Raw genomic sequence first — 22345 nt, 5'->3', positions numbered from 1 at the left:
GCCTCCGGGCTCAGGACGGACGCGCGCGGGCTGCGGGACGCCGGCAGGGGCGGCTTCCTGCTCGTGCGCGTGAGGGGGGCCCCCGGCCACCGCCCTGCACGGGGAGCGGCCTCGGGGCCGCGCGGGCGAGTTCCCGGACTGCGACAGCGGGGGGGCGAGCTTCGTGGACGCTGCCAAGCGCTCCCTCGCTTGGAGGTACGGGGACGGCCGGGCCCCTCTCCCTGTCAGGCCCTTCGTCCGCACCGGCCGCGCGTGAGGAGGGCCCGGCCGGGCGCCCGGGACGCCTGCCCCGAGGGGCCCTTCCCCGTGGCCGCAGACCTAGGGTCCTCCGTAGCGTTGCAGCTCCTTCCTCGCTCACGTAGACTCCTCGTGTTGTTTTGTATGAAGAGCATGTCAAATGCACATTTTGGTTTTTCTTTCCATTTATTGGCAATAAAATCTTCCCTGTAGCCATGTGTCTGGAATATCTGATGTGGGTGTTCACCTGTTTTGTGAGCTTGCCGGACCCCCACAATATGAGGGTGTGCCTCCCCCTTCCTGGTCCCCAATCCGGGAACACAGGGCTTGCACAGCCTGGGCAGATTGGCCACCTACCAGACCTGGTCAGCCTGCAACCTGCTCCTCCTTCCTCTTGAGCCGGTCTGTCCTCACAGCCACTCACCCTCGGGGGAAACTGATTTGACAGGGAAATCTCCACTGACCCTGCGACTGGGATAAGCCTTTCTTTTGAAGAAACCAGAATCTGCAGGGCCTTTTATTTTACAATCGTATAAGGGACAAGAGGTAAACAGGGAGTGCCTCTTGTAGTCACTGCTGCCTTCTCAGCGCGTTACTTGTGGGCTGGGACATGAGGGCCCCTGAACCAGTCTTCGCATAAGTAAGTTAATAGATAGGACAATGTTCTTATTGGAAAGAAGTTTTGCAGTAAAAGTTAGGGACTAAAATCTATATGTGAAGGTGGATGTCAATAACTCATCAGATTACCCTCACTGAGCTTCAGCCCAGTGGATTTTTAATTGTCTTCTCAAAAATGCATCTGTGTGTTGGATGCTTTATTGGTGTAGATACCAGATGTGTGTGTGTGTGTGAGAGAGAGATTGTGTGTATCATAATCCTGGTGATCACATGGTATTGTTTTAACTTTTTAATTTAATTTAGGATCATTATAATTATGAAGTCAGTTCATGGATGCTGGACCAGTGAGCTGAAGGAGTGTCTGTGTCTTTCAGCTCTGTCCCCATGCATGCCCCAGATGACCAGTTTACAATGTGTATTTATGTGATAGAGAAATCCATTTCCATCTTGAGTATTGTTCTGCATTTTTCATGACAGGCAGCCAGACTTAATCCTAGTTGACAAAAGGACAGACAGGAAACAGAAAGTACATCTGTCATTACAACAGATAGAAATAGATAGGAATGCACTAAACATCCATGTTATAGGCGGACTCTTAGACTGGAATGAAAAATATTACAGCTATGTGGTCCTTAAAACCCAGACCTAAAATGTCAGGACGCTGGAAAGATGAAAGCAATAATTATTTCAATGAATAAAATTAATAATTTTACAGGAAAAGGCAAAGAGCCCAAATGCCTGACGTTTGGTTGGTGTTGTTTTGTCATAATTAGAAACAGAAAATTCAAGAAAACGGGCTTGACTGTGTGAAATAATAATGAGTTCAATTAGGGGGTCTTAAAATGTAAACTAACAACTAGGTAGTTAATGTAATTGAGTGAATAGACTGAACTAAAGAAGAGAGGTAAGTTGTGTCTATGCAGTGCTTCTCAAACTTGAGTTTGGCTCAGAATCACCCAAAAGACTCGAAACACAGATTGCTGGGCCCTGTCTCCAAAGATTCTGATTTACTGGTCTGAGTTCGCATTTCTAGAACTTTTCCAGTAATGTGGATGTCACTCCAACTTTAAGCACCAGGAAGAAACAGAGCCAGAGCCGCTTCAGTGGTTCTGACAGCTGACCACACATTAGAGTTACTGGAGGAACTTTCCATGCATGCCAGTATCTGGGCTCAGACCACTGTTAGTGAATCAGAATGTTTGTTTTATTCTCTTTTGTTTTGTTTTGAATTCCCTGGGTGATTTCAGTGAACAGGCTGGACAAAACACCCTTTGGGTTTTCTGCTGTTTAAGTTAAAATCTGGACTTTTATGTAAATGTTTCTATTTTTTCTCATATTACATGGTCCACCTAAAACAAATATGTGGGTTCTCAATTTTCAGACCCAGAGCTACCTGATCAGACGTGACATGTAGCTCAGGTACCCAACAAGCAGCTAGAATGTAAAGCCAGAGCCTGGAAGATAAATTTGGATTGCTCTTATGAGATCTGGGTACATCTGTGTAACTTCAAAACGTGGGGAAAAATCCAAGCAAGTAAATGCAAACCAAGTTTGATATCATCCAGCTAAAATGATCATTTAAAAAAAACTTATAGCTTTCATAAATATCATTACTATTGCATCTTATTTTTGCAATTGAATGAATATCCACTTACATTACAACTGAAACTGGAAGGTTTCCAAGATGACAAGCACCTGAGAAGTTTTTATTCCGAGATGCAGATGGGGGAGGAGGGGAAGCTTTCTGTTATTTGAACGTGAATACTTAGATACTAACAATAAACCAGAAAAACTTGCAAAGTGCGTGACCAGTGACAGCACGTACTATTTGGCAAACTTGAACTCCTGCTTACACTGATTAGTGTGTTTAGTGCCCATGACCACTGTAAAAAATTACCACAAACTTGGTGGTTTAACCCAGTAAACATTTATTCTCTTACAATTCTAAAGACAGGAGGGCTGATATCAGTTTCACTGATCAGTATCTGAGGGCTGGGCAAAGCCAGCTCCCTTCAGAGGCCCTGGGGGAGGACCCATTTCCTTGTGTTTTCCAGCTTCTGGAGCAGCGTTCCTTGCATTCCTTGGCTCCTAGCCCCTGAGTTGTCAAAGCTAGCAGCGTCAGTGGTCATCCTGCCTTCTGCTTCTGTGTTCAAATCTTTTTTGTCTTCCTCTTATAAGGATACCTGTGACTGCATTAGGGCCCACCGTGATCATCCAAAATAATCTCAGGATCCTTAACTAAGTCACATATGCAAACTTTCCTTTGCCATATAAGGTAACATTCATAGGTTCCAGAGATATTTTGGGGGTCATTATTCAGCCTGGGAAAGTTATGTAAAATATAATCAAGTAAATTATGAGACTTTTTTTATTTATCATGCATAAATTCAAAATGCCAGAAATGCCACTGTAGTCAAAATTCAGCTATTTAGCTTTCCACATGCTGAGGCCGAGGTCAAGGCAAATTGCAGATTTTGGCCAAATATTGAGTGAAACACAATTTCTTAGCATCCCTACACACAGCACACAGGTTTAAACCCTGTTTCTTTTTTCTTTTTCTTTCTTTTTTGTTAATTTACAATATATCACAAAAGTTCATCAGGTCCTTCCTCAAGTATTTATTTTTTTTTGCATACCCATGATTTATCTTTTTCTTTATTTTATACATAATATTATGTTAAAGATACCTGTCTCTAATTTACACATATTTGATTGTTTCCTTAAAGTAAATTTCTGGAAGTAGAATAATCAGATCAAGGTATTTTTGATATTCTGATACAATCTGCCAAGTGCTCTTCAACTCTGAGAAGAGTCCTTTCTCTGCAGCCTTACATGTGCTGGGATTGGGATTTGAAAGTGTCCCTCAACTATTAAAAATGCTAACTTCTTGCTGTGTGTTTTGCATTTATAATTTACATTTATTGGAGAAAACTGGGGTAGGGAGTATTCCCTGAGAAATTTTCTTTACCTATAACCACCATTTAACTCACTTGCCAGATTAACGTGCACCTCTGAATTTCCTTTGTAAAAATATTCTGACTGTGTAATTCGCTTACAAATTCCAAATCAGGGAAAAAAGACTGTGTGGCATTAGGAGTTAAGACACTAGTCTTTTGAGGTAAGGACGAAGAGGACAGTGACAGAGAGGATGCACAAAGCCAGGGCTGCGAGGCTCTGATATTGTTCTGTTCTTGGACCCCAGTGGTGGTTATTTTGTTTTGTTCCTTTTGTGACTATTTACTGAGATGTACACTTATGATTTTTGCAGTTTTCTCTATATGATATATTTGACTTAAAAAAATTTAATAAGAAATAAAAAAGAAAAAAAATCTTATGACCCTCATGTCTACATAACGTTCAGTTTTGGGCACAGTCTTCCCTGCTTTGCTCCAAAATCTGATCATTCATGTGAACCTAGGATTTCAATGGCATGACTGAATTAAATGTTAAGTTGTTGCTTTATTTGGAGGAAAGGGAAAGTGATTTCTATGAAAACTAAACTGAGTGTTATACAAATGCTCCGTCTCATCAAGTTATTTGACACACTGGCTATACAATCTGTGCTTAAGACAATTTTTTTTAAATGAGAACATTCATAAAAATCTCAAAGAAGTTTACATTCAGATTGCCTCAAAGATGTCTTAATGTCTTTAACTTTTTTTTGCACTTTAAGGAAACAAAAACAATGTGAACACAATTTGTGCAAGGTTATTTCAAACTCTAACAGCAGGCCCAGTTCCAAGAAATGGTTTTGGCCCATAAAGTTTGGCAAAAACCTATTTAAACTAAAATAATTGTCTTATTGAGGCTTTAATCTACTGTTTCTTTTAGTGACACTACTACTTAGTTAGTGTCCTGATTGTTATCAGATAGGAGGGGCATCTGCCCTTTCTTGGTAACACAAGACAAAGAGAAGAGTGATTGATAAGACATGTGAGGAGCAGGAGAAATCAGAAGTAAAGAAATTTTGCTAATTGGAGAAGACTGGCAGAGGAACAGAAATTGGCTAATAAACACCTATGTTCAAGTACTCAAATGCTCCTTCTCTTCATTTTTTAACACCAATTTGCCAACAAAGCATAGGTCTCTTATCACATACACACAAGATCCACTTTTTCCATAAGAGCCATGTGGTGTCTGCTGAAATTGCAGTGGTCAAATGCAAAGGGATATATCCCGTAGCTGGGTTAACCAACCAGCAGGCTCACCCAGTCGTGCTGAAGGCAACACTGAAGAGTTGGGGATGGTGGATGGTGTTGAGCAAAAGAAGTTTGGCTCAACAAATCTATCCAGAATTTTGAAGTCAGAAAATGTGAAAAGAAGCTATTTTGTGTTTCACTGTCATCAGTGACCATCTGATAATTGTAACTGCTTAACTGTTCAAAGGTTTAAATGGCTTTTCTCTTGCTTTTGCCCATCAGGGTTGGGCTGGATGAGGGGCTGGTTGGGTGGTCTGCCCAACCCGCTCATGGTGCTGCACATGAGAGATCAGGTGCAGTGCCATGCCTTTGCCTCCGACACCTCAGAAGTGGCAGCTGGGCTTCTGTTTTCTGTATCTTGTTGTTCATGCATTTGTTTTTAGTGCCTTGTGGTTTCTTTGTATTTTGTTGCTTGTCGTGCAGGTCCTGGCCTGGGCAGGTGCTGCAGCAAGAGGTTCTAGATCTCAGCCTGCTCAGTGCTAGAAACGTGTATCAACTGGCTTTAAATAGGACACTTTTGTTTGTTTTCGTTAGTTTTTTTTTTTTTTTTTTTTTTTTAGCAGCGGTCCTGGGATTGAATCCAGGACTTTGTGCATGCTAAGCATGTACTCTACCACTGAGCTATACTCTCCCCCAACAAGTTTTTCTTTGGAGCACTTTTCCACAGACCGCCTTCCTAAACACCCTTTGTTCTAGGCACAAGAATATTAGGAGACTCCCAAAGCTGAAGATAAACAACAAACCCAGCAGAAGGAAGGGGGCCCCTGCATCTGCAAAAACAAGAACATTGCAGCCATTTGTTGATGTCTATGGAAACCAGTGCTGCCCACTGAACTCTTACTATAAAACCCTTTACCTTCTCTCCAGGGGGCTCACAGTCTCGGAGGCATTAGCCCGCTGGGACCTCCTTTGCTTGGCAAAGAAATAAAGCTGCCTTTCCTACTTCATCCAAAACTCTGTCTTTGAGTCTTAATTTGGTAATCAGGGTACGGTGGCCGAGTTCTGGCAACATCACCATGAAATTAAGTTTGGTAAAAGTGAATGGTTTTTATTTCACTTACTCACGTGGGTGGGAGAAGGTTAGGCCCTGCCAGCTCTTCAGTGACGGAGGCTTAGAGTTCTGGAGAGAGTCCCAGTAAAATGAGACAGCAGCTTCAGCAATGGTTGAAGACTTGGTCTATACGATTCCTGGTACAGTTACAGCATTCACAAAGGGCTGGAAGAAGTCAGATTCAAGAGAAAAAGAAATTATGATCCTTTCTGCCCCCCACTGCTGTGTGTGTGTGTGCGCACGTGAGTGTGTGTGTAATCTAGCTTGTATTACATATCCTTCATCTATCACTCCCAAGTTCAAGTTCTAGCCCCTACTCGGCTGCAAAATCCTGGCATGTTACACACACACACACACACACACACACACACACACACACGTTTGGGTCCAGGCTTGAAGTGAGCCTTCTTGGCCTCTGTGCTCTCACCAAAGCCATTTACCCTTTGGAAGGGAGGGAAGTGATTTCCTAGGCCTTTAACCCATGGAGCTGTTAGGGGCGAGAGGTTCTTGTCTTGTCACAGAAAGAATTCAGAGACAAGACAGCGGAGGTTAAGAAAGCAAAGCAAGGATTTATTATGGGATGGGTAGTACGCTCTCAAGTAAAGAGCAGGCAGACCCAGGCGGGTGGCTGCTCCAAGTTTCCTTGGCAAGCTTGTTACATGAGTGTACAAATGAATGGACAGAATATTCATTGGTGGGAGGGGTTGGGGGTCGTCTTCCCTGATCTCCATCCCAGCTCCACCTTCTCAGGTTGGGGCGGGGGGAGGGATTTTTCATCCTTATTTAGTCTTGATCAGGTAGTTGGATCAGGTCATAATGAATAAAAGGTAACATCGGATGGGGGTACCATAAGCAAAAGGTTACATTTGGATGGTGGGGATTCCTGTCCTGTCCCACCCTTCTGCCTCCAGGACACTTATCAACCCAGAAGATACGGTTTTTTAATCAGCCCAGAGGATCCTGTTTTTCTTGGTCTGTCCAAGGACTGTCATTATTCACAACATGAATAGTTTTCTGTCATTTGTCCATGTCCCCCTTTCTCTGCTCATATCTAGCTACCTGCCTGCTCTAACACAACCACTCCCAAGAATATATTATTCCAGAGGTAGGATGATGCTTCCTTCAGGAACACAGATTCCAGGCCCTGTGCTTTCCGGACAGAAAAGGTCTGCCTTTCAAGTAAGACTAGGGTTGCGGAGTTCCCAATACACCAATCACAATGCTTTACTCATAGAGGATACTTGGTAAATATTTGTTAAAATTAAATGCGCAGGTGTGGTAACCTGTTTCCAAAGTTGCTTCTTTTACCTACATTCAGTAATGCCTGGCATAAAGGCACCTCTTCTTATATAATTACTCAATAAAGTATGACAAAGAGTGAGCACAGAAATAGTGAGGTAACACACCAAGCATGCTATGAAGCTTTGAGATTTCCCTCCCTGGACATCAAATAAACCAGGCTTTTTTTTTTTTTTAAAGTGAAAGCAAGTTTATTCAGGGAGATACACACTCCACAGACAGAGTGCGGTCCGTCTCACTCAGAAGGGAGAGCTGCTTAGGAGATACACATTCCACGAGCAGAATGCGGGCCATCTCAAGAGGTGAGAGGGAGAGAGACCAAGAGGCGCAGGGTTTTTAGTAAAACTTTAGATACACACTCCATAGAGTGCGGGCTGTCTCAGAAGGCAAGAGAGAGAGTGACAAGGAGGTGCAGTGTTGTTTGTTTTTATGGGCTTGGTAATTTCATATACATAAGCCAGGGTTTGAATCCACAAACAACTGCAAAGCTGGGCGCCTTAGAAAGCAGCACAACACAGCTGGCTGGGCCTGGCCGGAGCCTAGTTCTGCAAGTTATGTAACAGTGGTTGCGTAATTGTGCATTTAACTCAAAAGACATTTTTAAAAGAGAAAACAATTAGCTTTTTCCAAAAAGAATGAAATTGAGAGCAAGAAAGAGGGAAAGAGAGAGAGACAGATGGTGAAATAACACAGAAGTTTCTATCTGGCATTCGGGCAGGAGGCACAGGGGAGGCAAGGACTCTGGAAGTAACTGTCTTAAAATCTAGGGGCCTGGCCTGCCTCCTGTTTTTGAAAATAAAATTGTATTGCAGACCACCTACACCCATTCACCTATCGACTGTAGTTTCTTTCAAGCAGAGCTGAGTAAATTACAACAGAAACCATCTAGCCTAGAAAGCAGAAAATGTTATGTATCTCTTTACAGAAAAGGTTTGCCAACTCCCATCAAAAGGCTACACTTACTCGTCTAGGAGGGTGGTGCCTCCCTGAGAGACTTAAAAGAGCCAGTTCTCAGACCCACCAGGGAATTCTCGATCGAAGAACAGGGCAGTGAGAGTGCACTAGAGTCAGAGCCAGGGTTTGGGAGTCGACTGGTCTGAGAGGGAATTTTGTCTTGCCCTTGTGTTAGACCTGTGACCATAAGCAAGCTACTTTCTCTGTCTCTGTAAAATGGGGAACCAGGTGAGGCTGGAAAGAGAAAGTAAGGTTCCCACACCTGATTTGGAGTTAACTCTTCCCTCAGCCTTAGCTTTATTTGGAGTTAAATCTGGTATTTGGGGGAGCTTGCAATTTTCAATGGAAAATACATACATATTTTTAATCTTAGTAATCAGTTAAGAGCATCCAAAGGTTTCCATCTTGTTCTGACCATAACTTTGGCTGGAGCTCCAGTAAAATAAACTATTGTGCCTAAAACGGGAGTCGTACAGTTAAGAATTGTCCGTTTTGAGTGTTCCCAACTTGAAACATTAATTGCATTTTAAGAACTTGAATTACTTGGGAGTCCTGTTTAAATTCACTCTTTGTGCAATTGCCTGTATCAAGGATTGATAAGTACAGTCAACTTTCAAAACCAGAGGTTACTATCACTTTAAATGAGTTTTAACAGATGATACTGCCCTGTTACTATTGTGGTGACAGTGCGTGACAGTGTGGTCTGAGTTCCCTAAAAACTCTGCTGACTTTTCTGTTTCCATTTATAAAAGGGAGATAATTCAGAGCTCCTGAAAAATCCTAGTAGGTCTACGTTCCAAGCACTGAAAATTCATTTGATGGGTATGATTTTTCAAAGCTGACTTTGAACCTTTCTTCCACAAACAGCACCCTGCTTTTCTGGGACATGGACTGATTTGCTGACAGCACTGTCCTGAAGTCACCTGGCCTGGGTCCTCTCCTCACCAGCTTCTGCTGAGAAAAAGTCCCCTTTGAGATTCTTTTTCAATCCTCAAATTCTCTGATTCCAAGACTTGTCAGAGAATGGAAAATTTCAGTAGCATAAAAAGCATGAAAAGACAAAAAAAAAGAGTAACTGGCCTCAGTGGCCAGAGCAGCTGTGTTTTGTATCTGTATCACAGGTTTCGTATTGTAAATTAATTCATCTGCAAATTGAAGCTGTCTCCAGATGTATCTTCAATACTGGATTCTTAAGGGTTTAAGTTTAAAATCAAGGGCTTTCTGCCCTCAGTGCTACAGTAAGTAGTGCTGTTTTCTTTCTGCCCCTAGTTTGTCCATCCAATCATATCCCAGTATGCAAATAAACCTTAGCCCGTGCAGATAAAAAGGAACAAATAAAGCCAAGTGCTCTATCAGAACCAAATCGCTGAGCCTGCCACCGGTGTTCCAGAAGCCTGACCAGAAATGTCCTCAAACATGCAGGAGGTGCCTGCCCCACTCACCAATTTGAAGTTTCAATATACTAAGGTTAGTACAATTTAGATTTGCTGCTTTGCCTCAGGTTATGTAAACTTGTGTATCGAGCCCTTTGCAAATACAAAAATAAAAGGCTTGCAAAATGCAGGTCTAGGTTTAGTGTATTCAATAAATAATGAATTCTAAATCGTATCAGGCAACTTTTCATAAATTTATTTCTTAAAACATTTCTAAGTGAAAGGAATTCTCTATGGTGTAAAAGGTCCTGTGCCAGGATTGAGTGGACTTTGCTAAGCAGTTCTGTTAACCTTCAGCAGGGCCCAGCATGTATGATAAGAGAGGCAAATAATTACTATAGAAACTTGCTGGCAATAAAGAGACAAATGGGAAATGATTTTTAAAAAGAAAAAAAAGAGAGAGAGAAACAGAGCATACTGAAGTGAAACAGAGCATACTGAAGGACCATGATTTTTCCATATGTTAAACAAGTGTCCGAATTGAAGGACCTGAGTCTGGTAACTGGATAAAGGAAGAAAACTCCAGTTACGAAAAACTGCATTGGATTTGCATTATTTAGCATATTTAGGGAAAGAAAGCATTCTTATTCATTTCTGCAGCCAAATTTGTTCCCATTGGAGCCTATGCGTCATTGTTAACCAATAAATACTTAGAGAAACAAGAGCAGGAGCCAGACCCAGACTTAAAAACCCACAGCTCCCTCAGAGGAGGAAATGGATCCATTTTGAGTCGATCAAGAGTATCTCCAAACTTTGACAGTTTCACTCTGTTACATTCCTGCTTTCTAGTCAAAGCCTAGAACTCCCCCCAAAACGAATGAAACAACCAAAACCAATCTGACCCAGATCACTTAAAAAGCGAGCTTTATGGTGTGAAGCAGAAAGGAGGATAAGAAAGGAGCGATTCCAACTCAGGGAGAGGCACTTTGCTTTCTGAATTAACCAGTGAAAAAACCAAGAGCGTTATAAGATAATGATAAAGTAAAAGCTCCACTATTATTAATTTGTTTCCTTGCTTGTAATCATGGATGGTTTTGAAATCCTCAAGTCTGTTACAGTTTTACTTTCATAAGCACAACAAATGAGGATGTTGTTTAGCTGACTGGCTCTTTTTCACAGGAAAGTGTCTGCAGAGATCAGACTGTGCCTTTAGCATAGTTGACCAGCAGCTATAAACCGTATCAAAGTATTATTTTCAGAAGGTTTTATTAAAAGGGAAAAATTTTTTTCCATTTGATTTTTATTCCCAATGGGAACATGAAAAATGTGATGAGCCCATATCCTCCAAAAATTTTACCCTTGGCAAAGGTACGCCCAAAAGATAGCAAGACTCCAATTTTCCCAACTTTCTTACTCGAAGTCTGTCATTCACAAGAAATTTCAATCCAAAGTAGGCACATTAAAAAATACATTCATTTCATAAAGATCAAAACCATTTGCAGTAATTGAATTATCCCATTACTATTGTTGCAGAGTCTTCCCCCCCCCCATGATAATACCTGGGAAGATATTTTGGTAAGCTGAATGTCATGTTTTTAAAAAATTTGGTTTGCAGTCTTCCTTGTGTGTGAATCTCCAGGAAGCCCTAGTGTGAAACACTCTTACCACTGAATTCAGCTTCATGTACTAGTAATTAATTAAAAATGTGAGAAACAGTAATAGACAAATGAGTTGGTCCTTAAAAAATCCAACATCGAAACACAAATCTGTGATTCTTTAACACAGAGAGATGTTTTTAAGATTAAAATCTCTTGTTTACTTAAAAGTCATTACCCAAGAACACCCTCTAGAGAAACTAAATGACCTAAGTGGTCAAAAGGGCAGGCATTTGCTCTCGTGTATAGGAACTTTTCTGGATAAAAACACCCAATGCAGGTCAGTAAATTTTGACTGCTCACCCATCTTCTCTATAAATCTGTTCTGCTCAGACAGCATTTTTCAGTCCGATTTATCGGTTGCAGTAGCTTCACACTCGGGAGGACACCAGTTATATATGTTATTAAATCTAAACGGGTGAGCTTTTCCAAATGCCTTTGCATTTTGTTTTTCCTGTGCCTCACTGAAGAATTGTATTGGACTTACTCTTGCCAGAGGAATTGGAAAATGAGGGTTCATAGCTAAGCCTCCCTGTTGCAAATCAAATAAGGATTTTATTAGTGTCTGAGAAATTGCCTCCTATGGCCAGCCCCTAAACTCTTTAATTATTTTTCTTCCACTATTTTAGTGTTCACATTTACTGTCCCTAGAGTATATTGGTCGTTGGGCAAGGTGGAGGGGAGACACAAGCAAGGCTGAGTATCAGAAGATTATTACAACTATATCCTCTCAAGCTTGAGACTGCTTCTCATCCAAACAAAAGAAGTCATCGATGCATACTTTTATGACATACTTTCTAGTTCAATCTGGTTATTTTTCAAGGTGCATAAAACAGAGATCGGAGTTTAAGAAATACTTTCTAAAATGATACAAAAGTCTTTAGAGTATAACACCTCTCTAGTATCATTCTAAACCCACATAAACTCAGATTCCATGTCTATCTGCACTTTCCCGCCTTTCTGATTCTAAGCAAACCCTACATCTGCCAACTCATCCATTTTACTGAGCTTTTAAATGAAGAGCTTCTTTGGTTTCGGGGTCTTTGGGCAAACTACATTACCTCTGTCTGCTTCAGTTTCCTGATGTGTAACATGGGGATTTCCTAAGGTGGGAAAAAGCATTAATTGAGTTTAATGTCTGCCCACAGCACTTACTGGCCCGTATGTGGCCAAACTCTAAGGGAGCCCTTTAGGTATCTCTCTGTCTTCCCCCTCCCCTCCCTGCTTGATCAGATGCTCCGTTCTGGAAGCCAGGTGGCCAGGGCAGGTTTCCCTCTTCCCTCTCTGCTTTCCTTTCCTCTCTCATACCTTCCTGCCACTCCCTAGCATTCAGGAATTCCCAGGAGTCTTGCTGAGGATTGAGGAACCCTGGCTGGGCTGCTTCCGGTGGGCTCTGAAACTCAAGTCTGACAGACAGAAGTGACTCTTAGCTGTTTGGTGGATGCACTTCAGAAAAGCGCCTCTTCTCTTCTAATGCCTCTACTACACACCTCATCCCTGGGTCAGAGGGGACTCTGTGTCTCGTTGGGGAAGGGCCACACCTAAGGACTGGTCATCCGGTGCCTTGAGACACCCAGGACCCTGTCTCCTGGTCTGCCCCAGACACTTAATAGGGTCAGGCCGGCTCAGCAGGTAAAAGTGCTGAAAAGCCTTACGCACAAGCAGTACGCTCGGGCCCCCCCCACACTCCCCTCTTCTTGCTCCCTGTGGCCTCTGTTCCTGAGCCTAACGGCCAGGCTCTCCCCTCCCGCGCCTCCCTCCCACGCTGCCTCTGTGACCCGGACCAGCCTCTGATCGCTGCGCCAGGTACAAAGCTTTAAAGTTCCCTCCTTTCTTTGCTTCTAGGCCCCTTGTGCCACCTTTTCAGCCCTCGTGCTGGCACAGCCATCAGGCCAGTAGTGGCCTCTTTGCCGGGACAGCTTCCCTTTCTCAGGGGATGCCCTGAGTTAGGGAATGCTGGAAACTTGTCATTCTCCTTCAGGGATGAGGTGGGGGTTGGGGGGTGGGGTGGGGACGCCCGTGGAGTAGAGTCTGACTGCCCTGGTGGCCTTTTTCTGGCTGCTTCCTTAGCGAGTGGATAGATCCTGATTCCTCCCTTGTGAGCCATCCAGCCCCGTTTCCCCTGGTGGGTGTTCACTCCGTCGCGGGTGGTATTTAAGTGCCCTAGGTGGGCGGTTTCTTCCTCTTTCTTCCCCTTAACTACTGTGGGAAACACTCTCTCTATTCCCTGGGACTCATCCCTGAGTTGTATTTAAAAACCGGCCTAAGTTCACCCCCAGTCATTAACGAAAAGGCAGCTTGTCTTATTCTGGAACACTGCTTGGCCGCAATGTCAGGTTCCAGATCAGGAGACATGGCTCCTTAAAGGGACCTTAAATTATAACACCATACATCAGCTTGATCTCTTCTGTCACAAGCAGGGAAAGCGGTCTGAGGTTCCCTACGTACAGGTCTTTATGGCTCTACACCAAGATTCTGAACCCCCAAAGGATGCCGCATGTGTCTCACTGGATTTTTAGGAAACCCATCTTTAATATCTGATGACCAACCTGATATTCTAGATGACCCCCTCCTTTCCCGGGTTCCTAACAACAACAGCAACCAGACCCCTTCTCTATAGCCTTCATTGCCTCTGCTGCCTCGGGTGCCTGCAGCACTGGGACACCCCCAACCTCCCCCTCTCCTTCCCCCACCTCCCTCCCTTTCAGCTCCTGGACCTCCGAGTACCATCCCCTGTTCCCTGTCCCTATCAGAGCCCTTTCTCCCCATCACATACTAGGCCAGGTGCTATTTACGACACAACAGAACCAGCATCCCCACTTAAGACTGCCATTTCTGAAGCCCCCAAACAAGAAAACACATTACCCCTTCCTGAGGTTGCTGACGGCCAGGTGGGCACCCTTCGGGTCCATGTCCCTTTCCCTGTGTCTTATCTCTCACAAGTACATGCCAGGGTGGGCTCTTTTAGCCAGGACCCTTCCCGCTTTATACAAGAACTTCAGGCCCCCACCGCAGCCTTTGACTTGACCTAGCAGGATATATTTGTCATTTTCACCACCTGTTGTACTTGAAAAAGTTCGTGTTTGGTCCTTGGCTCAGTGCTGGGCTGACGAGGTCCACACTCGAGCCAGCCAAGATTCTGACACCAGAAACATATCTAGGTCTGGAAAAGAATCAGTCCCCGACTCAAATCCCCAATGGACATATCAAGAAAGGGACGCTGCGAGAACATACTGTAATCATATGATTACTTGTTTAATTGAATGGAATGAAAAAGGCCATAACAAAACCTGTGAATTACACCAGACTAAGAGAGATTGCTCAGATACCCGATGAAAATCCAGCCCTCTTCTACTCCAGGTTGGTGGAGGCCATGCCAAAACACACTAACCTTAATCCTGAAAGCACAAAGAGCCCCTGAGGGGGGTTTTATGACTCAAGAGAGCGCCAGCCGGCTCCACAGAAAGCACTTAAAATAGTGCCTGCCACATGGGAAGTGATTGATTAACGTTAGCTACCCTCCTAGTCCTGTTTATTTCTCTGAATTCTTTCCCCCTTTCCAGAACCTTCTTTTACTCAATCTTTCCTAGTCCTGTTTCCTGACTCATCTCATCTCATGCTCTTCTCCTAGCTCTTCTGTCACTCTTTCTTGCACAGTCATGCCCCACCTGACAAGGACCACATTGGAGCAAAGGGAAATTTCAGGGGTCAAGAACTTTGTCTGACAGGACTTGAGTTCCACAGCTAGTAAATGACAAAGACAGACTTGGAATGCCGGCAGTCTCAGCCCCCACACCAACAGTGACGTGTCTAAGACCAATGTCATGACTTGGGGATGTGGAGTCGCTGGCATCCTATCCTGTCTTCCTTACTCTGACTTTCATCGGTTCCCAGAGGGGACATGCCCACGAGCCTTTCCAGCTGTCGCTCAGCTGTTTCCAGGCCAACAGGAAGGAAGTTTGCCACCAACTTCGAAAAAGAGAACAGTAATAAAGATTGGAAGCAAACAGACCTTATATTTTGATCAAAATGTGGGGTTTGGGCTGGGAGAGGCTGTGGTACAGAGGACTTTGACATTGGTGTGCAATCTCTACGTGAACAGTATTTCTTGAACTCCTAGGGAATAATTTTGGTTGGAGGAGGAGATACTTTCCCAGGTTTCTGGTATTACTGTTTAACCCATCTGGGTTAAAGATTTATTTTTGATAAAGGAGAGTTACAAATCATTGAATACTATGTGCTAGGCACAATTTAAAGTGTTGTTTTTGTTTTTCCTCATCATTATCTCCTTTTAAATTCTTACAACCAACAAATTCAGGCCACGTGCATTGACAAAGACCCCAGCCTCTGCATTCCTTTCTCCCCTTTTCCCTTCCTTCCTTCCTTCCTTCCATTTCCCCTTACTTTTATTTATTGTTCACTGAATGGCTGTCCTGTGCTAGGTCTTTTGATATAAAAAGGCTAGTACGATTCTTGCCACAAGGAGCTTATATTCCTGGAGGGGGTGGAGGGTGGGGTGGGAAGAAAACCAGCAAGTGAGTGAATACTTTAATCACAAATGACTAAATGCTAAATGCTAAAAAGAAGGAAACTGAAAGTTGAGAGAATGTGAGGGGAAGAGCTTACTTTTGATGTGGTATCAGGGCAATCTCTTTAAGGAGGGGACAACTGAGGTAAGCCTGAGGGAATCAGAGCATAAGGTGGCCATGGAATGTGGGGAAACCAAGATCTATAGGTAATAAACAGCACATGCATGGACGTCTGCAGACAAGAGCTTGGTGTGTTCAAAGACCCATCAAAAGGCTAACATGGCTGGAATCAAGTAAGAAAGAGAAAGTGTGGATGAGATGAGACTGCAGATAGAGGCTGAAGTCTGACTACCTGATGGATTTCATTAGAAAGAAACCACAGAGGGGTGCTTAAAACAGGACAGGACTTAGGTCCAAGACAAAGCTGATTGTGCAGTGATGCTGCTTTCATTAGGGAAATCTTTTTAGCTCCTTTCTGACTAAAGCAGTATTTTGTTTGCTCTTGGCTTGGAAGCAGTTGAACAAATAGCTGGATGGCTACAGGGTGCAGTGGCTTAACAGGATAAATCCAGCTTCGATTTCCAGCTCTTTTATGTATTTAACGATATAAGTGGCTGTGAGAATTAAGTGAGGTAATTTGTAGAAAGTGCCAGGCACTGGCTCCTTGGTCCAGGCTCTCTTTAACCCTCTCCTTCCCAAGATGACTCCTAGAATTCTAAATTGTTTTCAGTTGCCGATGTAAGTGGAACGAATACTTGCACTGCTTTGTCACAGTTCAAAACTACTTTCATCTATTGCTCTCATTTGAAGTTCATAATTAACCACTGGGGAAGAGCAAGGGAAGATATTACTCATGTCCCATTTTAAAACTGATGAACCTGAGCTCAGATAGCTTCAGTGACTCGCTTAAGGTCACACAGCTTTTCGGAGGCAAAGACAGAGTCAACTGGATTCCTGAATCTCCTCATTTCAGATCTGATCCTTTTCCACATGATTTCATTTTTTCCTTAAACACTAAAAATAGTAGTACTTGAATCTCATTGGCTTGTCTCTAACAAAGGCTTTCGCATGTGTTACTTAATACCATTCATCCTTTACTCTGATTGAGAGAATAGAAATTTGGATGATAAGAGAAGAGAAGTGATTTGGACACTAGATCCCTGAACAGGTGGACCAGCAGAAAGAAGATACTCTAAAGCAGTACATCTCAAATTTGAATGTGCAAGTGAATCACTTAGGGACCATGCTGAAATGCAGATTCTGATGCTGCAGGTCTGAGATTCTGCATTTCTAATGGACTTCCGAGTTTTGCTGATGCTACTCAAAGCATGGTCTGTTGGCCAGCAGCAACTGTCTAACAGTTTCAGGTCAGCCTTCTAACTTTACCTACAGTGATCACCATCTAATTACTTAGGGATCTGACTTCCTGTTTCTCCCAGAAACTCACTCGCGCACCCAGCCAGGTCAGAAGCATTTACTTTCTCCTTTAGAAAGTGCCAGAGTCCAGCAAGAACTAGATCATGGCCACAAACCAGTGATGGAGCCAACCACTGATTTTGCTCCTGGGAGACAAACATTCTCTAAGAATGCAATATTTTAGCTCATCTCTGAAGACTGTGTCGTGGCAAATTGTTTTGTTCTCTGGCACTTTCCTGGCTTCAAGAACACCTAATCAACAAGAATCCTAAGGTAAAGAGCACATATCTTAAAAGAGGGTGCTATCCCCATTTCATAAGGCGTCTCAGTATTACGAATGTGCAGATGATTTCTTTAAACTGGACTACACCTAATGGATTTGCCATTAACCACTTACCAGAATGAGGAAGCGGGGTGAGAAAACCTCTTGAAGATTATGAGAAACAGCTCATTTGAAGAGCAAACCCAAGTAAAAAGTAGTGCCTCTGAAATGCCACGGATAATCTATGGGGATGTTGTAATACAGATAGATCAGCATAAAAGCACCTCATGGAAATACAGGCATTCATAAAACAGCCATACTCTTGTCTCAGAACAGCAACTATCTGGCTTGGGGTGGTGGTGCTGATGGTAGTGGTTTGGGTTTTCATGACGCTATTATAATTGTGGCCAAACGCATTACACATTTAGCCGATTCCAGTGGCAACACAGAGCCATGTTCAAAGGAACATGAGCAATAATTGCTTCATAATTAAACATCTAACTAAGAGCCTCTGCTAATAAACAAATCAGAAAAGTAAATATTTGTGTAAATCTGGATTTCATCATACTGGTATTTTGCGAATGTACGTGCACTCGTGCTGTGTGTGTGAGTCAGAAGTTCCCACAAATACTGGTATTGCAAGGTGTGTGCAGTGTTCTAATATTTCGTTCTCTCATATTATAATATCTCTATCAGATGCCTTTCTTGTAATATTGGAGTTGTTAATGAAAATTTCTCGTCTGCGTATCTGCACAATAGCACACTTCTTAAAACTTCGCCTGAGCAGCTACCTCCCCCTAGGTACATTCACTATTTCTATTGCTCACCCAATACTTCCTCAGAAGTCAGAGGAATACAAATATCAAACAACTAAATTATACTCAACATTTGGCACTTTTCTTTAGAAAGAAGCCTTAAATGCAAGCAATTATATTATTGGGTCTTGATATTGTTAAACAGTAAATATGTACAGAACGTTCTAGTGCTTCTGCATCTTACCTCATCTAACTTTCTAATGTTTCTGCCTTTTTTTTTTTTTTCCCTTTGGCGGAGGGCTCGCTAACGACCTTCTAAGGGACGCCTCTGAGAGGGCGAAGGAAACCGGGACTCACCCGGAGCTCGCCGCCGGGGCCCACTCCGCACCAACTCCGCGGCCGTCCGCTCAGCGCCTCAGGCGCGGCGCCTTTAAATTATTCCCCGCGGGGCCCTCCGCAGCCCCGCCCCCGCCGCGCTGGGAGGGTCGCGCCGAGCCTGCCGCGCTGAGTGCGACCCTTAAAGGGACCGGAGACCAGCGGGAGCAGGGAGTCCTCTTCCGGCTAGAAATGAGAACACATTCATTTTCCCGTTTATTTAACACTCGCCCTACCTCTGTCCCAGTCCAGTGTCCGACGCGACTGACCGCGCCCCTCACAGGGCGCAGCACGCGGCGCTGTATAGGGTGTACATGATACGTGGGAATGGTGGACCAGCATGTTTGTCATCTGTGGGACAAAACGTAGGTGTGGCTCAAAACAGAAATGCTTTAGCATCATTTCTTTTTCCCCTATTGAGTTAAAAAAGGTTGAAAGGCTTTTTCAAACAGCAAAAAAGAGAAGTGACTCATGTTACTGAAGTCAGACTATAATATAAAACAGAAATGGAAGGAAAATTTTATTTCTCTTGCTTTTGATTTGGTCACCTTCTCATTTTGTTTTAATTCTTTTGACTGCAGTTAAATATTTTCCTCTCCTCCGTTATTTCCTCCTTAATTTCCTTTTAGATTTTTTTTTTTACTTTACTTTGAGTATCAACATTTTGTTTTGTTGCCTCAGGATTTGAGGCAACAAATACGTGTTTGTTTTTGTTTTTTTACTTGAGGTATAGTCGATTTAAAATGCTGTATTAATTTCTGGTGTACAGCATAGTGATTCATTTGTGTGTGTGATTCATATATATGTATATATGTGTGTGTGTGTATGTATATACACACACGTGTGTGCTGTACAGTAGGACGTAGCTACTGGTCCCTGAGCTATACAGTAAGACCTTGTTGTTTATCTATTTTATACATAAATGTGTTTTTGATAGCTATAATGCTGATTCACTCCAAGAGGCATTGGGCAGGTCAGTATTTTAATCTGAATTTATCTTTCTTCAAGTTGAACTAAGATGCCAGGATTTTTTTTTTTTTTCTTTCTTAAAGGCTAATAGGAGTTTTACAGTCTTTGTATCCCATTACCCTATCAGAGAAACAAGGATTTTCTTGATACTTCTAACTTTCTCAAGCCTCCATATATGTGTCTTTGAACATCTAGTCTCTTCATCTGAACTGCCTTGGAACCCCCTACCCCTTTATTTAGTCATGCTGACATCTTTTTCCTGTCAGCACTACAATTCTTCTGAATGTCTCCAAATAAGTGGGTTGTATTGGCTTGAACAGGCAAATATCCTTCTTCTGTGTTTCAGCAAAACAAAAATCAGCGTGTACTCATGTGCAGTATATTATATTCATGTGTAGTATATTATAGGTCTTACCCATGTGTAGCTGCTGAATTCTGAGTTCTTTAATTCAATTTTAAGTTATTTATTCAATCATTCTTTACTGGGGTTAAAATCATTTCAGGGCTGGGATTGTGGTGGACACTGAGGATAAACCAGAAAAACAGTCCTTGACCTTATTTTATAGAACTTATAGCCTAGAAGGGAAGGCAGACATTTAAAAATGACTTTTTAAAAATTGACAAATTTTACAATAAAAATGTAGGAGACCAGGGAAATTTTTTGTAATAATCTTGTAAATCACAGAATATAGAATTAACTATACTTAAGCATTTGGGGATGCATGGTAATATACATTTGATTAGTTTGGCAGAATTTTAAGCTAAATTTGGACACTGTAAAATGGAATAGCTAAGTCAGTGCAAACTCACAGTTTACTTTAAAAGACTACTTTTATTTCAAATATACACAATGTAAGTAATTTAACAATGTGTGATCTTGATAGCTGTCACTGGGGAATTTTTAATAGCTAAATAATTTGTATTTAGTATAACAACAAATTTAAGCTTTAGAGGGCAGTATTTCAACACATTCTCCCTCAAAATTGCACTATTAGTAACATCTTTAAAAATTAAATAAGAGGAGGTGTCTGAATTAAGATACATATTATAAACCCAGTGCATATGTCACCTTTCATTTAAAACCACGTGGATCAAGTACTTGTGGCTTAAAATTAAAAAAACTAGTTCATGTTGTAAAAATATAACAGAAAGTTACAATACATATTATTCAATACTGTACTCAATACTTAACAAGAAAAAGGAAAATAAACAAAAAATAATGGAATGAGAGGACAGAGAAGAAGTTCTAGCTTTTGTCAGAAACAAAGTATAACCTTGTTTATAACAAAAGGGGTAATTCTTAATTTGGCATCATTAAATATTTTTACTCTAGGGAGAGATGAATGAGATATCAAAGTTCTGTCAGGCTCCATAATGAAATTTTGCAAATTCAGGGCTGCAAAAGTTGAAGCAGACTTTGTAGATAACATACTAACCCTTCTTTTTCAAAGAAAAATTTTATTGAATGAAAGGTTCTTTAAATTCTATAGTACTTTACAATTTTCAGCAGTTTCACACACATAATTTCATATAATCCCATGATAACTTTTTCTTGATCCCCTACTCCTATGTTGCCCCTCCCCCCCAACTGGTAACCACTAGTTTATCCTCTGTATCTGTGAGTCTGCTTCATTTTTGTTTTATTCACTAGAGTGTTGTATTTTTTAGATTCCACAAAGAAGTGATATCATACAGTATCTGTGTTTCTTTGACTTATTTCACTTAGCCTAATGCCCTCCAGGTCCATCCATGTTGCTGCAAATGGCAAAATTTCATTTTTTTTTATGGCTGAATTATACTAACACTTCTTAATATTCCTGTTGTTTTATTGCGTACACAGAACAAAACTCCAGTATTTTCTGGACACCTCCGTTTCTTTAGATGCATGTCTCTTTCTCACAGATATCACTAAGAAATCTAGTACTTGATTTCACCTGAAGACAAATAAATTATTAGATAATCTTTTAAAAAGGAGAATGAAACCCATGTGTCTTCAAAAGGTCCATGAAAAAAATATCACTAGCCAATTTTTTTCCCAAGCAATCTTCTTTTATTTTTTTTTTTAAATTTTCTTTTAAAATCCTCCCTCAGGCTACTTTTAAGACAGTAAAATAAAGGATCAGAAAATAGTCACTTATGCTACCAAATCACCAGGAGCAGAAAATGAGCATGTTCAGAACCTGAAGTAGAAAACAGTGATTCATAAAAACCAACCCCACTTAAGCCTTTGCTTTTGCCTCAAATTCATAATTATTTCAGATAATAGCATCCTCTTCTAGATTGTTTTCTCCAGTCTGTATTTTCTGCTCTTTAAATAACCTCACATCTCAGTGAATTTTTTTTATTTTAGTGTGTGATGTGTGGGTATGTGTGTGTAAAGTATCTTCAACAGCCAAAAAACTCTTGGAGGGGGCATGTAGGTGAAGGAGGTGAGGTTGTAACACTGGCTTCACTTAGGTGTTCTGTAGTGTTTTAGTTTGTAAAAGAGTGTCCAAAATTTGCTGCATAATTTTAATTGTTTTTTATTGTTCTTTTTCTCTTTTTAATGGAGGACTAGGGGTTGAACCCAGGACCTCGTGCATGCTGAGCACGCGCTGTGCCACTGAGCTATACCCACCCCACCTTGCTGCACGTTTAAATGCCTTTTTACTTA

At 42.0% G+C, this 22345-nt stretch overlaps 1 protein-coding gene and 1 long non-coding RNA gene across 2 annotated transcripts in view; one reads left to right on the top strand and one right to left on the bottom strand.

Annotated features, from left to right (window-relative positions):
• Positions 1-1110: 1110 nt before the first annotated feature.
• On the bottom strand, positions 1111-18942 carry LOC116666320. Its single transcript, XR_004323107.1, has 3 exons — positions 18706-18942; positions 6116-6270; positions 1111-1348 (listed from the first exon to the last, which is right to left on the bottom strand). It is a non-coding gene; the product is annotated as an uncharacterized LOC116666320 (long non-coding RNA).
• LOC102521572 (retinal dehydrogenase 1-like) overlaps positions 9672-22345 on the top strand; it is a 40687-nt gene continuing 28013 nt past the window's right edge. Inside the window, exon 1 of the mRNA XM_014558964.2 lies at positions 9672-9825. Coding sequence (XP_014414450.2) covers positions 9763-9825 — 63 coding nt within the window. The 5' untranslated portion in view covers positions 9672-9762. The remainder of the gene's footprint in view (positions 9826-22345) is intronic.

This window comes from Camelus ferus, chromosome 10 (genome assembly GCF_009834535.1).
Source record: "Camelus ferus isolate YT-003-E chromosome 10, BCGSAC_Cfer_1.0, whole genome shotgun sequence".
NCBI classification, from domain to species: domain Eukaryota; kingdom Metazoa; phylum Chordata; class Mammalia; order Artiodactyla; family Camelidae; genus Camelus; species Camelus ferus.
This window is presented reverse-complemented; position numbering and strand designations above follow the sequence as displayed.